Source organism: Pleuronectes platessa, chromosome 11 (genome assembly GCF_947347685.1).
Source record: "Pleuronectes platessa chromosome 11, fPlePla1.1, whole genome shotgun sequence".
Lineage (NCBI taxonomy): Eukaryota > Metazoa > Chordata > Actinopteri > Pleuronectiformes > Pleuronectidae > Pleuronectes > Pleuronectes platessa.
The window spans coordinates 14,223,385-14,241,422 of NC_070636.1; the positions used below are offsets into that span (position 1 = coordinate 14,223,385).

The 18,038-nt window shown below is 40.6% G+C and overlaps 1 protein-coding gene across 2 annotated transcripts in view; it reads left to right on the forward strand.

Moving 5' to 3' along the window:
• Nucleotides 1-18,038, forward strand: part of zdhhc14 (zinc finger DHHC-type palmitoyltransferase 14) — a 45,649-nt gene that overhangs the window by 494 nt on the left and 27,117 nt on the right. For both annotated transcript variants that reach the window (XM_053433988.1, XM_053433989.1), the window contains exon 2: nt 558-852. In XM_053433988.1, the coding sequence (XP_053289963.1) occupies nt 611-852 (242 nt within the window). In that variant the 5' untranslated portion in view covers nt 558-610. The remainder of the gene's footprint in view (nt 1-557; nt 853-18,038) is intronic.

The window sequence follows — 18,038 nt, forward strand, 5'->3', positions numbered from 1 at the left end:
GGCCACAGCTGGCGAGCACAGCCGGGATGTGGAGCCTCTGGGTCGGCGCTGGTTGACAGACAGAGCCGCACATTCCAATCCTCATTTCTCGGGTCTCCTCTGGAGCTGCGGGTCGAATAACTCGGGTGCCCGGACCCACTGGTTGTGTGGGTGAAGTGAAGCAGCCAACAAGCTAGCTCCTAATTACACAACTTGGCCAGCGCGTTAACGTTAATTAACCTGCTAGCAGCGTTAGCTCGCGTTAGCAACATTCAAGATTGCCTCAGATGCTAGGGCGCTAACAAAAAACGATGTGGTGTGTGTGACTGTGTGAGTGAAGTTATTTTCCAAGTTAGCTGACGTGAGGTTAGCATAACCTGCTGAACCGCATTTATTAGTAGCTGTGCTAGACTCACTTTGAGGCTCAACGGGTCCTCGGTAAACGACTCGAATGTAACGTGGACGTTCCTATCAACAGGAAGTGGCTTTTCACTTTCGGTGAACTTTCCTGCACCAGACATTTGTCCCGGCGGCTGGTGCTGTCTGCTTCACTGATTTGCTTGTGTTTGTCTTCGCAGAGGCACGTCTGCCCCCGGATTTATTCAGCTGTGGAGATTTTAATCGGCCATCGATGCATCTCGGGGTGTCTGAGTCCATGAGAGAGTGCGAGTACAGTCAGATCAGCACTCGCAGCTCCACGCCAATGGAGACCCCTTACAAGAAGAGGACCCCGAGGAAGAAGAAGTGGGAGTCTTTCCCGGGTCGGAATAAGTTTTACTGCGATGGCAGGATTATGATGGCCAAGCAGACGGGGGTCTTCTACCTCACCCTCGTCCTCATCCTGGTGACTTGTGGACTCTTCTTCACATTCGAGTAAGTATTCCCGCTCCCATCTGCTTGAGCTCACTGACAGGGTGGATTAAGGATTTCATTTCATGAGGCTCAGCTGTCCAGAGGAGGGAGGACAACAAAGTTTCGATGTAGGTCAGTGGTGGCCCTGACATCACTGTGGAGTGGGTGTATTTCCTGTGATCTCCTCAGGGCTCAGGGATACGTTAACACATCTGGATGGGGACTTGACATCTCAGTTTTAGGAAGTCTTGAAAAAGACAACACGCTTGAGTGGAGGGGGAGTGTTTCACAACAGTCTGCCGCTGATGGAAACTGTGGTTCTCTTGAAAATGTGTGGGTTTCCTAACATATTGGGTTGTTGGTTATACTGTATAGATACACATGTGCCCTTGCAGCTTGATAAGGGTGCAGGCAGCGTTCTGTGCTAACTTAGGTGTCCTTCAAGCAAGGCATCGAGTCCAGGCCAGTGAACACCTGCAGGGTTGCTGATCTGTAGCGGATCCATGTAAGATGTCTGGCAAATTTTCCTAGACATGATACCAAATTCAAAGAGGCTTAACCTCTAACTATAATTATCATTTGTTGTCTTAGTTTTTCAGAGAACCAGCTGCCCCACTAGGGACGGGCATTGTTGCTGTTTTTTCAATAATGGTGCTACACATTTTTTGATGCAGAAATCTTGCCTTACCTCTTAAAATCATAAACAGCCGCATTAAGAAATTTTATTGCACATTGTTTTAATTGTACTTCGAATTAATACTCCAGCTCCAAACAGCGCCAGGGACGCTCAGCTCACACTGTCGGCGGATGTGCTTTTCATGGCATCATGTTTATGTTGCCTGTAAGCGCTGTAACTATTTCAAAAGGCTCCAGATTTTGGTACCTAACCCTATGTTCCACCTTAGCGCCATTTAGTATCTTTCTCTTTTGATTAGTCATGAATTCCTTGTGGAGTAGTGTCAGTGCACATGTGGGCCACTCACACTCGCCTTAATTACCATCCCACTATCCCCAAAGCAGCCGTCTGTCTTTCTCCCACTGGTTGGACTACCTGTAATCAACAGACTGATTGTTCTCCTCCATACTTTCACAATGCAGCCCCTCATCCCAGATATCCTCTATTGGCTCACTGCACAACACAGCATTGTAGACCCTTACCGAAACACTCATATTACTGGAGTGCACTGCAGGAGCTGGTGCATTGTGCCTCTCCTCATTAGCCCAGAGTAATCCTTGTGACATGTATCATGGCTCATCTATACTAGATAAGAATCCTGCTTCATCATAGAATTTGTCGTTCAATTGGACAGTGTGTTATCTGGGTTAAAGGGCCTCGGAGCCAGAGGGAGCTTAACAGGCAGAAATACGTGCATTGGTTAATGGCTGCTGTTCTGTATCTGCACTGTAAAGATTGTCAATGCATTAATGATACACACTCACTGGCAACTTTTATTAGGGACACACGTGCAATCTAGTACAATCCAATACCTCTGGCATGAGTTTAACGTTTTAACCTTTTTATTGACATTGTCCAAAAGGTAATAATTTTACTTTGTCTATTATTTGAGCTGCGGTGGTGATGTTATAATGGATGGCTCCTCGTGTGTGTAATGGGGATGGACAAAATATTGTGAAAATCATAATATAGTCAGTACAACATTGCTGATATTTAAAAAAAATACCATTCATAGCAACCATTGGAAATGTAACACTTTATTCTGACATTTTATTGACCAATGACTTAATTGATTAAATTGTAATGGTGTTACGTACACAAAATATCACAACTTACGTACCTCGGTTTTGCGGTCACAGTTTGGTACGTTTTAGGTACAGTGGAATCATTGATGTGACTGCAAATAACTGCACGTTAGAAGACTTGTGGATGCTGCGGTTGTGAAGTCCAGATAAATGTTTCACATTTTATCAGTAGTAGCCTCTGACCACTGTGTCTTTCACTACATTGTCAACCCCCCGATTCCCGTCAACTTAAAGGAGACATTTATCGGACAGGGGGGATAGACAGCAGACGGGCTCTTTGGCTTCTGTTGTCATTAACTGTAATGCGTTTCGATTAGGTGTGTTCTTCTACATAGTGGAGAACAGTGACGCGTTAACAGTTAGGGCCATCTTCTGTCTTTTCTTTCTATCATGTATCCTATTATGACCTCACTTCTGTCTGTGGCGTCCAGAAAGAGCCAACAGATGGGGATTGCTCAGGGATGGAGACAGGCACAGACCATTTAGCGGAGACCTTTCTACATCTCCATATTTCTTGTTACTTGTTTTCTTTGTCTCTGTCTGCGGGGTGCTCAGCCATGCACAATAAACCCTGTTAGTGACCAGCAGACTCTGCTCTGTTTATTATTCTGTTGCTGGCTCCCTCCAGTCGTCCATGTGTGCTGCTATTGCACATGTTGCCATCTCTCCCTTTTGCTTCGTAAAAGTTCACATGGGCAGATGTTTGAACTGGTGTTCGGTTACGCCGTTTTCTTTAATGTGAAAATTGATCGCAAGAACTTGAGCAGAGAGAACGCCAAACAATTTGGTTTTAATATTATTTTTTATGTGGACAAACTTAAGGTGTAATGTACTCGCCACCAGTACTGGGCTGTGGAATTAAGCAGTGAATAGTTGTTACATGTGTCTTTTAAAGTGCTGAGACGAAATGGCTGCATTTATGTTGTACTTTCCGATAGTTCATTTTATTTCTTCGGACAGATGATTGGCTAAAGCAATACAATCTGATGAAGTCAATTTAGGATCAGATATTATAATTAAAACTGTAATCAAGAAAGCAATCCTTGAAGCAAACTTGAGCCTCTAGGGATGTAATGACCGAGTGATTGATTAATTGAGTTTGGAATTGGATTGATCAAGCAATTATTTAAATACACAATGCTGGCACCACCATGCATATCAGGTTTTCAGTGGCTCGAATTTTCCTACTTTCCATATATTTGGATTAACCGCTTGATTTTACTGCGCGTCACCGTGAACTGTTGAGTGCTTTCCCTACAACAGGAACTGTCTGGGGTGGTTGTTACCTTGATAACATGTTGGATGGTTGAGCTACCCAAACTGGGCCTGTCAGCTGCAGTTCATTCCTTCTTCAGTGGTCTTTCTTGGAAAAACTGTTAAACAAAAAAGTGGCGTTATACATTGCATATACAGATCATTTGTTATATTGTAGAAATGCTTATATTCTTCAATAATTAACCTGTACTAAAACTCAGGTCTGCAGGAGATCACGGTAGCAAATCTTCTAGATTACAAGCATGTGAAGGCTACAGCCTGATTCTGGCTGCGTTACGCTTTGATTTAGTGTCCTGCACATTTAGTCGCATCTGATTTATGTTCTTCAGTAAAACCTTTAACCATCTTATTTGCGCAGCTTGTTTGGAGCAGTACAGTGTATTGGAGTGTTTGCTTCCAGCCAGGATTGATTCAGAGAGAACATTCTTTGTGTCTGCACAGAAAAAGGCCCAGGAACCAGTCACAGCTACCCACCTTAATAAAAGTGTCTCCTCTAAAACCTTTGGAGGGTGTGAGTGATAGAGTTGAGTTCATGATCAACAACACCATTGTTCAACTGCGTTCTACTGTCTAACTGACTGAAGTTACACCATTGGTTAGGAATGCCCTTATTGGCTGTTCCTGTTCAAAGTAATGTGCTTAAGTTTTTATTTTTGAATGCACATTTTGGAAAAAAAATCTTCATTGATATCTGTCACTCATCAGATAACCGTTAACCGTAAACCACCAAGAACAATTCAAAATGAAACCGTTAAATCATATAATAAAACTTTCTCCTCTTAACCCTTTGGAGAGCATTTTACATTCAAGACCATAACTCGTTACTGGTAGTTTTTACATATAACTGCAGCTTATTGTGAAACAAAAATTTTGATAAAAAATACACCTAAGTGGCCAGGAGTATAATCACAAGTTGACCATGTTTCACTGTCAAATGAGTTGGCCCACACTCTAAATGTGGCAGAGATTTAAAAAACAGGTTTTCAATTCAAGATAAACAAGACCCACGTTGGCAGGTGCACTCATCTAGTCGCACCTGCCATTCACATTTAATTTTTGATTTTCCGAGTTGCCGAGTAGACCTACAACTATCAGAGTGAAGAAATGTGTCGCATAGTGTAGAGTGACGGCGCTATGTTACAAAATATACAGAGTGCAGCAGTTGTTTGTATTTCTTTTAAAGTAAAGTTACTGTTCAGTTCATTTAATACAGTTTTGATACAGGATTCAAAAGAACTTTTCATATCAGCCCCAGCCATCTCTGTGAACAAAAATGCTATAGCACCACTCCTCTGTCACTGTATCAAACGCGTTGAACATACATGGCTGTGATTGGGCGGACCATTTTCTGGAACCTGCTTTCCAGGTTAACAGGTTTCTAATATGAATCAAAAAACATTAATTCATTTGCATGACTAACCCACTTGAAATGTCAACGGTTTAATACTTGGTTTTTAGGACAGTAGTTGTTTTGAAAAAGTGCAACGTCTTTTAAGGTTTGGTTGTAATCGGTAAAGGGATTCCTGCCTTCTTCTCACACCCTTGTGTAATCCTTATCTGCATTAGTCAGCATTCTGCACTAGTCATAATTTTGACAGGATAAAGAGAGGTTGCCTGATGTCTGTGTTTAGCTTGTGTGCTATTGTCCCTTTTATTAACCTTAAATCTTAAATGTGCAGACGAGGCAAAACCGATCAGTTACGGCTTATTAAATGCCCCCCCCCCCCCCCAAATGTCAGACTTACAACTCTGAGGAAATATCAAGTGAGTAAGATTGCGGCATTCAGACAGATACAAAATCTAACAAGGCTACACAATAAGACAAAGAAGAGAGAGAAACACTGTAACAAATAACTTGACCTAACAGTGTGCTATCTCACTTGTATGTACCGGTAGATCAGTTAATCATCTCAAAAGCTGATATCTAGTCTTGTGACAAACCTCTTAATCTTTAGTCTCCATGTGCTATAGAAGTTGTAAGATATTGTATCTTAATGGAACAGTACAACTCAAAGGTGATGTAATCATTTTTTCAATTGTCCACAGGTTTAATGATTTGGCCTTTTTAATGAACACTGTAAGTGGACTAGTAGACCAAGGTTAAGTTCCTATCTTCTTGGCTCTCCTTTTGTCTAATTTCATACAGTGAAAAGGTGATATTTCTTGCACTATGTTTGTTTAGTGAACGTTAGTATATAGAGGTATTGCGAAAGAGTTGTCCTCATTGTAACAGTCAAACCCTTGGTACACAAACGTTCAAACAAAAGCATTCCTCTCAAGCCAAGTGGTCAATATATTTACGATTTGAAGTAGAATACCTTGTTTGATTTGGTTTGGTAATGGAAGTTTTCTCACGTAAGAGGACATACAAGCATAAAATAAACATATTTTAACCAGGAAAGCAAGGACAATGAATATCTTACTTGACTGTTTAATAATGTGTTAATATCAGCTAGCCTCAGCTGGGTCATTCAATATGTGAGTAGTTTTTGGATGTGAATTTAATTCCTCACTGGACATTCTGTCAGAGACTTTTATTGCCTGTGTCTGTTTAGCTGTGGAAACAAGAAGCTGATTCGTCACTAATGCTCAGTGAAACCAGGAATCATGGCCAGCTGTTGGCTTTTTGTCTGGACTGGCCACAGTCCAATACTTCATCCCTGAGTGAGTGAGTGATAGAGTTTAGTTCATGATTAAGTAACACCATTGTTGAACTGAGTTCTATGTGATTGTCTGAAGTTACACTATTGGTTGGGAATGTCTCCATTGGCTGTTGTTCTTTTTTAATGAATGTGCTTAAGTTTCTATCAGGAATGTACATTTATTATTAACAAATTCTCATTGATATCTGTTACTCAGAAACTAACCATGAACTATAAACCACCAGGATAAAAACGAACTATTTAGAACCAAAAAAATTGTCACACACACACTGACCTGTCAGACCGTCAAACATCCATAAAGTTTATACCCCCATCGGCTTGCAGACAGACCATAGCGTGCCACCTGCTATCTCTTGTCACACTGATGTGCATCAAAATGCTGTTCATATGACTATCGCAATAACCAAACAGGCCCCTGGCCTACCTCAGTCATCAGCGTAGAGAATGGACTTACTGGTTTTATTCTGAAATAGCAACTTGTTGACATTCTGTGGGGTAAGTCTGGTGCTTAGTCACCCACGGCAGAGAATACCAACTCAGATGGTACTGATGGAATGTAGAGATAGGGCCTCACAAGAGGAGTCCCCCTCAGGAAGTATGTCTGATTTAAATGATATATATTCTTCTTTTTAAATGTTAAACTGAGGGTATTAATCTGTCAAAATTCTTGTTGTTGGTTATCCAATTAAGTATGAGCATCCTAAGTTTCTATCATCAGATCCCTTAGCAACAAACTTTAGCCACTTCCCATAGAAGAAAGTCGCCATCACTGCCCCCGGATCAGGGTTTACTCTCAAATCTACTGTGTTCAGTGAGTGGGAGAAAGGTGAAGCAGAAGTTTATAATTCAGAGTATGAACTTTGAGCTGTGCGAGAGACAAGAGCTGTATTTTAACACAAGCAGTGACATCATGAACTTTTCAGGATATTACTAGGAAGACCTGCGTGTGAGAATACACGTCTTAGTCAGTTGAACTGGACATTAAATGGACTTTACCCAGCCAGCTCCCGAATACAAGGTGCGCTTAATGTCCAATTGTTGTGATGTCCAAACAGATAAAGGAGGTTCCATAACGGTTTTCGACTATATTTTGCACATAGACCTTACACTGTCCAGCTGTATAGTAGGATTTGACCTAGGCTTGTCTGTGGTGGGATTCCTCTCCCTGACTAGGTCCAAGCTTCCAATTGCCCCTGGACCTCCTGTCACACAGCTTTCCTCATGGGAAACTGAGTGCATGGCACATGTTTGTTGGAAGGTTATGTTTGCAAATTTGGAAGCCTCTCTCAGACGTTAAATGATGGTGTGTGGCTGAAAAGGAAAGTAAATCTTGGGTGACATTGAAAAAAAACAGCTGGTCAACAGCACTGGGTGAAGCAAGCCGTCTCACGGTCACATCAAATAGAGATGAAAGTAACCCAAGTTTAACTCCCAGCGGAGTTTTGAAAAGCTGGTCCCCAACGTAAAAGGATTTGGTTGGAAATATGATAACGGTAATCCGGAGTGGATTATTGTTGAGATTAGCCCCCCCCCCCCCCTATAGGGAAGCAGATGAATTGGAAAAGTCTGGAGACCATATTCAGATAAGGACTAACCTTTAGTTTTCAGTGGAAGTAACAAGCATGTTACACTGGTGCACAGAGTACAAATGCTGAATTTTGTTTATACTACCAGCAAAACCAGGGTGACTGTAATAACAGATTTTATCAATTTAAAAAATATATATCACGATTAGCTCAGATAATTAGCTGCTTTGTTTTGATTGCCATGCTATTTGCTAAAATTTTATAAGAAAAAATAGCCCTGTGTTGTATTGAATAAAAATCAAATGCAGATATTTAAAACAACTCCCTGGGTTAGTAGAAGGACACTAGAGTTTAAGAGACCAGATTGAGTGGATGCTCATACACATCTGTTCTATGAGCTGGGACCCATACTAAACATTGATTGACTAAGACTTTAACTGTGCTTTCTTTGTGTCCTGTTTTTAAGAACTACAGTGCCTCCTGCTTTGAGTGAAACTTTATATTTAGCTATCATGTTACTTTATTGCTTATTACTCCTAAACTGTTTTTAGAAATGACCTGTGGATAAAGCCCTGAGAATTGGGCCTGTACGTTACCTGCACTTTGTCTTTCACACATGCTTAGTTAACACATGCACAACTCAGCGGCAGGTTCTCTGCACAGACGTGTTCTCTACAGCAACAAATACTTCAGCCGGCAGAGGCAGGAAGGAACGTATTAATTCCGCTGTTGCGATTACGTGTTATTATTTACAACACACAGAAACCGCCGTAGGCTTGAATCACCAGAAACTCTCTAAGGACTAGACATCTCTGTCGGTGTCTTCTCCATATTTGGCGCCGCCTTTTCACACAGAGATGTTTATTTTCTTTTTGTTTTTTTAGCCCCCCACTCTCTTGCAGAGAACAGCAGGGGGACTCCTGCTGTGTTCACATGTCGGATTCTGCAGGCTTTCTGTGGTCTTAATACTAGGGGGCCTGGCGGTGAAGGCCTGCAGATAATCCGGGTGCTCTCACTCGGACATTTGTGTTCACACAGGCACGTCCTCCGAAGAAAGAAAAAGGTTCCTTTTTAGTTTTATCTATTGATTTTAAGTAGGGATGGGAATTCGATTAAATTGTCTTAATCGATCGTCGGGAGAATTAACGATCGATTTTTGATTAATCATTAATATTTTTATATTAAAATCCATTATTTATAGGCTATATTAAAATGCAGTGAAAATAGAAAAAACACAGCGCGTTTCCTCATTGAGATCTTTATTACAAGATGAACAACCCTTATGGCAGTTAAACGAAATCCGTTCACTGGTTACACTTGAAAATATGCTCTGCTGTACTCTTAAGCCCCGATGAGACAGCAGCTAGCCGATGGAGAGAGCAGCAGCTAGTTGCTGAGCGCTAGCTGGATTTGACGGTTCTCGACCTCTCAGTCCGGTTGTTGTCACGTCCTCACTCCCGGAACCCCTCACCCAGACCCGGGTCTGTCCGGGTTCCCTTCCCCGTGGACTGAGGGTCCGTTTGCGGACAATAAGCCGAGCAGTGGAGGCTAGCTCCGGGCTTCTTCCTCCAGCTGCTAACATACTCACTGTACTGTGTTCCAGGTAACTCAGATATTCCGACCTCCTGCCACATAACGAAATCCAGTTTTTTTTCGAAAAAATAATGTCATCGACAAAATTCTTAATGATCCATAATCGATCGTCGATTAATTATGCCCATCCCGAATTATAAGTGTAAATTTCGTTTATAATGTACGATGTACGATCATGTATGTACGATCATACTAAAAAAAAAAATTTAACCACCCACCTAACTACCTGTCACCTCAGCTTTCTGATGTAGAAGTCATATTTTGGAAAAAAAAAGAACTCTGTCTTCATCCTCATCAACCATACAATCTTTTGAGACTTCTAAATCGTTTGTTATAAATGTCATCATGCTGTGTACGTCTTGTCTTTTATTTTTCCTCCTTGGAGGATTCAGCTTACTCGTGTGGCTGTTTCCAGGGCAACCACATTCCCTTTCGAAATTCACCATGGTTGCCATCGAATACTGTCTGTCTCCATGGCAACAATGCTCCTAAATTCCCAGTTAAATATAAGAATTGGTATATCAAACTTAAAGGCAAACTAACATCTCCTCTATTAACAGTCCTTTAACAGAGAAGAGGTTTGTTGAAATTGCTCCTCCCTCTCTGGGGGTTTCAGTGTTTGATTTCTGGCGTTTCTACTGCCCTGCTACTTTCTATCACACACGACTGCCTTTTCATTATGTTCCTGATGTCTGACACATTGAGACAAGGCTTCTGAGGACAGAGGCAGCGGTTTGTGCTGCTCCCTCAGCCATCCCCATAATCGCTTGCCAGCTGACAAGTTTTGAAAAATGGTAATAATTCCCTGGAAGAGAGCACTAGCCTGCATGTTTTGGTTTCCACCGGCAGAAAGAATGAACACCAAGTGTTTTCTCTTAATTCCTGGTTATGTTGCCCAAATAACCTTTGTGAATATCTTCAGTGTGGCGCTTGATGTTCTTATTGATTACTTCAAATTCTGGCTTTGCGTTCATTATTACAGATGGTACACCCTCACTCAAAAGCCTTTTTACAACCATAGTGATTTCTTATTAGCCCCTCTTATTGGTTGATTCGTTAATGTGATGTGTGACTAATCAACGTGGTCTCATGAACCGGTTCGTAAGATATCGTACTAAAAGTTATGTCCAAATTTTCGTAAAGAATCATATGAATTTTTAGCGCTACATTTTCGGACCTCCGCAGCGCTCTGATAAAGCAAGATGGCGGAGATTGCTGTATTCCTGGTGGAAAACGCTATATTTTAGCAATGTTTCTTAATAAAAATGTGTTTCGATGATATCTATGTTGAGATATGTGTGTTTCAGTTTCAATGTTTTCATTCATGATTTAAAAAAACAAACCGCTAATATGTTTTCTAAACCCCTATTTTCACAACCCTAATCTAAACCAGGAAGAACCATACAGAGAACTACAAATTGAACGGCGTTTCTATAGGTGTGTGTTGTTCCCATCTTTTGTAGTTCTAATGAGTTTTCACTATTATGTGAGATTGCGACCGTGAACCTTGCATGCTTCTCTATGGTTTTTTGGTGTAAGAATAACACCTGTCTCCCAGACCAGCAGGTTCAGGAACAGCTTATTCCTGCGGCTGTCACTCTGCTGAATCACCATGGTGCAGACTTCATCTGATTTTTCATGTTAGGGTAAGGGTTAGATGAATGTCCGCCATGTTTTTTGATTTCACGAAGAGAGAGAAGCGCATAGGGCACGTGTCCCCTGCCTCCTGACTCACAATTTAGTGGAATTCATACGAATTTTAGTGAATTATTTTTAGTTGCATTTCCTATGAAATTGTGATGAGACCAGCCTGGACTAATCACACAGCATAAAAGACCAATTGAATGTGCAGATGAAAAGATTTCAAATGACATCAAACTTTTAAATGTTCTGCTTTTCAGGGTCAAATGCAGACAGACGGTGGCAAAAAAACACATTTTTGTAGCCTTGTGGTAATTAATAAAAAGATTGGCTCAATAACTGTAAGATCACAGCAGAGGCTGCACACGCAATGTAGAACCTGCGACAGGTTACAGTTTTTTTCGATTGCATAAACACTAAAATCAAAAGTATTACACAATTATCAAACTTGACACTCAAGGAGCAAAACATGGGCCCAGATCTGCACCACTATAAGCACAATGTCAGCTTCACACTTTTTGCAAAACAATACACACAGTGATCTGCAAAACACTAAACACACTTGTATACATTAAACACAGAAGTATATCAAGATGTCACTTCCTTGCAATTCCTAAGCACTGCCTGTCAAATGACCACCCCTATGGGCCAATTGGTTAAACACACCTTGTTTAACCAATTGGCATTCAAACACCACATTGCTTAATTGTAGACACACCAATCAGGTTTAAGCACTATAGCAAAGCAGCAGCTTAGTTCACCTGTTTTCAACCAAAATGGAGCTTGTGCTCAAAAAAGAAGAAGAGTGAGGGTGAGAGGGGGAATCCACGGAGGTGGAGAAGGCTACGGCATTAGTAATGATGTTGTGTGTGATGTTGCATACTGCACACATAACTTTCATAATGTAAATGTACTGTATTCCAGACCTATGCTGAACTACACAATCTTGTCTTTCACTGTATTTCTGAGAGTTTTACAGATGATGCTGAGGACATCACATGAATTCATATACATAGATGAGGCAGGGTTCAACCTGACAAAAGCAAGAAGGAGAGACAGAAATATCATTGGCCACGGGGCTATAATCCATGTCCCAGGGCAACGTGGGGGTAACGTCACCTTTTGCGCTGCCACTACACAGAATGGGGTCCTCCTCCGTAACGACAATATGGGTCCTTACAACACACCTCACATTCTCAAATGTTTGGACCGATTACACAACATCGTCACAGCAGTAAACCACAGGCACCAGATGCAATCCATTGTCATCTGGGACAATGTGTCATTCCACCGCTCTGCTCTGGTCCAGAACTGGATTCAACACCATCCACAGTTTACAGTAGCATACCTTCCACCACATTCTCCGTCTCTAAACCCAATCAAAGAGTTTTTCTCGGCATGGCGGTGGAGGGTTTATGATCTCCAGCCCCAGGCTCAGGTATCCCTCATTGAAACTGTACTGGATACAGAATTTTCTGCTTGTCTGATATTTTTCAAGCTTACAGTGTTATGCACACTCCTGTAGTAGCATGGGACATGATTTGTTGTGATTCTCCATGTTGACATGTTGACTGATTTGGGGATATGGAGAGAAATAAATTAAATTTTCATGGGACTGCAGTATTGGTCTTGTGTAGTGTTTGGTGAATTTATTGTATATTTGCACTTTCTCAGAGTACTTCACTTATAGAACTCTAATCACAGAGAACTGGAATTGCTAAAAGTGTTTAAGGTTAGCAACAGCAGTGTGTAACTGGCTAAAGCAGAATTAAGTAATATGAAGCATGTGTGTTTCATGTGCCAAAAAAATATGGTTTTGATAAATAAGTGTATAGTTTTTACCAGAGTGTTTAGTTTTGCAAAGGATCTGAGGTGCTCTGCTGATTGGGTGTGTGGTTGTGCTGATTGTGTTTAGTGTTTGAAACACCGGGCCCTGTTTTGAAATTCGTGCTTAAGCAATCGAAAAAAACTGTAATACAGCACGGTACAAGGACACTAAATTCAATGTGTGCCTGCACCGATCCTGAAGCAGGGGCAGCAACCATCCTGCAGCGGCAGGTTAGAATTGGTTTGCAAGTATCGGTTCTAGCGACAGCCTTAGTACTATTTTGTTGTTAATTATTTTAAACTCTTTCTTGTAAAGTGAAGCAGGGCACTCAGCTGTCAAATCTATACTTTATTATAATTGATACAACAATAAGAGCGGACCTTGGCTGCAGACCGTATTCTGCTTGTCTTTTCTTCTCTGTACAATAAAAGGAAAGCACTAAATGTTTTGGTCAATAGAAATAGTCTGGTCAATTAAAACAAAATGTCATCGCACAATGAGTAATTTTGAAGAGACTTTAAGTATTTGTTTTTAACTTACAGCTAACCGCTGTACAATTCTCATGCACTTAAGCTTCCAGACAAGAAACCAACAATGTAGCTCTTTTCCCACATAAGACTTTTCCCAAGGAATTGTCCACTCAGCACGGACTAAATGGTCAAATGTTCTGGCATTCTTTTGTTATTTGTTTCCTGTTTGGATGTTGAAGCAAACTTAACATCCAAAAGACTATTTGCTTGTTAATGTAATCCACAATATTAAGACTAGTAATTTGCTAAACTAATATTCTGACTTAAATGTTCATTGGGAAAGATTTAAGTGATTGTTTTCACTAATGTGTAATAAACTTAATTATACAAATAGTTTTCTTTAACCCTAGAATGGGCCCTTTATATTTAAATTATTTAAATGTCAAATCTGGACAAATTAACCACCTTTTAACGTTTTTATGACAACTGAAGGTTACCACAGGTTCTTTCATGTTTAGAAAGGGAGGGTGAGGTGAATAATCTTAAACTGCAACATGCAACTTCTCCAATAGAAGTCACTAAATTCTACACACTGACCCTATAATGTATTGTAATATTTTCTCGTTTACATATCAATGTACATACAAGTCTGACAGACTTGTTCAACTGGTATTTTGCTAGGCAGGTGCTGAAGAGCTAAATAGTAATTTTCATATTTGGGATATTATAAGCAGAAGGATTGTAAGTGGCAGACAGAAATAAAAGTATGGCCTAAATTTGATTAGAATCTGAAGTAGACTGGATAGTGCATCTCCACCCTGAACAGTACAGGAGGCTGAGGGAGAATCATAAAGCATAGAGGACTGTTAAAATCTTGTCCTCTTACAGTGCCTTGCATAAGTATTCACCCCCCTTGGACTTTTTCCCATTATGTACTGTTACTAACTGGAATTCAAATAGACTTAAATAAACTTTTTCCCGTTTGATCAACAAAACATGCATAGTACTTTGGAGGTGCAAAATAAATTTTATTGTGACACAAACAATAATGAGAACAAAAAAGTTGACATCTGTTGGGTGCATAAGTATTCACCCCCCTGTGTCAATACTTGGTAGAACCCCCTTTCGCTGCAATTACAGCTGCAAGTCTTTTGGGGTATGTCTCTACCAGCTTTGCACATCTAGAGATGGAAAGGTTTGTCCATTCTTCTTGGCAAAAAAGATGAAGCTCAGTCAGATTGGATGGAGATTGGATGGAGACCGTCTGTGAACCGCAATCTTCAAGTCTTGCCATAGATTCTCTATTGGATTGAGGTCTGGGCTTTGACTGGGCCATTTTAAGACATTAACATTCTTTAATCCAAACCATTCCTTTGTAGCGCTGGCTGTATGTTTAGGGTCGCTGTCCTGCTGGAAGATGAACCTCCGCCCCAGTCTCAAGTCTTTTGCAGACTGCATCAGATTTTCTTTAAGGATTTCCCTGTATTTGGCTCCATCCATCTTTCCCTCTATTCTGACCAGTTTCCCTGTACCTGCTGAAGAGAAGCATCCCCACAGCATGATGCTACCACCACCATGTTTCACTGTTGGGATGGTGTGCTCAGGGTGATGGGCAGTGTTGGGTTTTCGCCACACATAGCGTTTTGCATTGAGGCCAAAAAGTTCAATTTTGGTCTCATCTGACCAGAGCACCTTCTTCCACATGTTTGCTGTGTCTCCCACATGGCTTCTGGCAAACTCCAAATGGGATTTTTTATGGATCCCTTTCAACAATGGCTTTCTTCTTGCCACTCTTCCATAAAGGCCAGATTTGTGGAGTAGACGACTAATAGTTGTCCTGTGGACAGATTCTCCCACCTCAGCTGTGGATCTCTGCAGCTCCTCCAGAGTAACCATGGGCCTCCTGGTTGCTTCTCTGATTAATTTTCTCCTTGTCCGACTCTTCAGTTTGGGTGGACGGCCTCCTCTTGGTAGGTTTGCGGTTGTGCCATATTCTTTCCATTTTCTTATGATGGATTTTATGGTGCTCAGAGAGATGTTCAAAGCTCTGGATATTATTTTATAACCTAACCCTGCTTCATATTTCTCCACAACTTTATCCCTGACCTGTTTGGTGAGCTCCTTGGTCTTCATGATGCTGTTTGTTCAGTAATGATCTCCAACAAACTCTGAGTCCGTCACAGAACAGGTGTATTTATACTGAGATTAAATTGCAGACAGGTGGACCCTATTTACTAATTATGTGACTTGCAAATGTGACTTGTGAATGCAATTGGTCGCACCAGATCTTTGTTAGGGGTTTCACAGTAAAGGGGGTGAATACATATGCACTCAACACTTTTCAGATTTTTATTTGTAAATAATTGTGAAATCCATGTAATATTTCCCCCCACTTCCAAATGATGCACTATTTTGTGTTGGTCCATTACATAAACTCACGATGAAATAAATTTTAATCTGTGGTTATACCATGACAAAATGTAGAAAAGTCCAAAGGGGGTGAATACTTATGCAAGGCACTGTAGCTAGTGCCTATTGAGCGTGGACACCGTCAGTGTCAAGAATGATGACCTTGGAAACTTCAGGCAAATGTTGAAGTGTTTATGCAGCACAGTGTTGTCCTGCTTGGTGCTCCCGCTGATGTCCCAGACAACCCAGTGTTTTTCTGCCCAGCTCAATTACTCCAGATGTAGAGAGCAGCAGGACCAGGGCAGAGTCCACTCAGATGTCGGGGTTGTCGCAGCCATGTTTAATGTATCTGCTTTAGATATTGAAAAATGAAAACTTTAAAATATATGTTTCATTTGCCATTTGTCTCACCAATTGCCTCTTATCTGGTTGTGTTATACAGATAACGGGTTCCTCTTACAGATGAACTGCTATAATGAATTGGCAAAGGCATTATTCACCTTACTTGAGATTGTAATTTACTGCCAGCTACCTGGGCTTTTCAAATTAGAAACTAGCTGTTTAATTCGAAACTAGCTGTTTTGGTGGTCATTGCTCGGGTGTCAATGCTCTCCGGCAGTTCATGTAAAATCAGTGTTGCTGGAAGTCCAGTTAGCAAGAATAAGCAAATATTAGTTAATGCTCCAGGTTGATATGAACATCCTCCCCATACCCTGCCATCAGTGAACCCAACACAGCAATCCTAAATATAGTTTGGCTTGGTTTATCAGATTAACTGGTGTTGGCATAGATCAGCGGATGTAACTGACCTCCCAAGGTGTTACCATCTGAAGGCTGGTGAGATGGTGATAAAATGTTCTTCAAACACCTATTGTACATGTGGTTAAACATACAATACATAGTATCTTTATGAATTTAAAACAGAGTTTTAAAATGGGGATTTCACTTCTATAATAGATGAAAAACAATTAGTTGAACAGAGTCACCTCAACGGTTGGCTACTGTTATTTTTGCCTCGGCCATTATGCCACTTAAATATCTACTTTGTTCACGATCTGCAGTCAGTTTATCTGGTTAGGTTTTACAATAATCAATATATTCTGTTCATGACAAATTTTTATTTAGCATTTTCTCAAACAAAATGTACCTGCACAACAAGGGTCCATTTTGGGCCTGACCTGATGTTGTTTTACATTTTTGAGTAAACAACAAAGAAACGGATACTTTACAGTTGTGATTTAAAGAATTATTCATCAGTTTGCATTTACAGTTATTTAAACAGATGCATATATAATCATAGATGCTATTAAAAACCTTGGCTGCAGTACTCTTTTGAATTCCTCAAGAGCATCTCTCAAAACATATGGTTACCATATGTTCATCTAGTTTCCCTTGTCTGGCATGGCTTCGCTTTACTGACCCCAAATCAAATCCAATAGACAGGAGACCAGCTAATGAAATGGGATTTGGCAGCCTTTGCCCAACCTCTGTAAGACTAAATGTGATTACTGTTATAAACACCTGCACTATTGGATGTTTTATGGGATTATATTGGATTGTCTCATTAGAACAGATTACAACACAAGGGACTGACCCTGGTGTGTGCCTCTGCTCGTCTGTTAAGGGGATATACACACTAGGTGGTCATTAAGCTTCAACCATCATGTGTTCTCACATCGACATCTCCTGAATTTCTCCTGACTTTGTACTGTTAGCAGCTTTAGAAACTACAGGCATCTTAATTGACCTCCCAAAACAAACAAACAAAAATATAAAAAAAATCCTGATGATGAATTAAAAATATGTAAACGACTTTACATGTTTACAAAATTTAAAATACAATATGAATAACAAATACACAACAGAGTCATAACTATTTATTTTAAATTGGAAATGTTGTTTATTTCTGTTTGATTTATTACATTTTAGGGCCTAATAGTTGCCAGTTGCATTCTTCTGGATATGAAGGATAGGCATGATAAGTTTATGATTCAGCCTGCACCCTTTCGGCCCATACATTTTCTTTTCTCCTTTATTTATT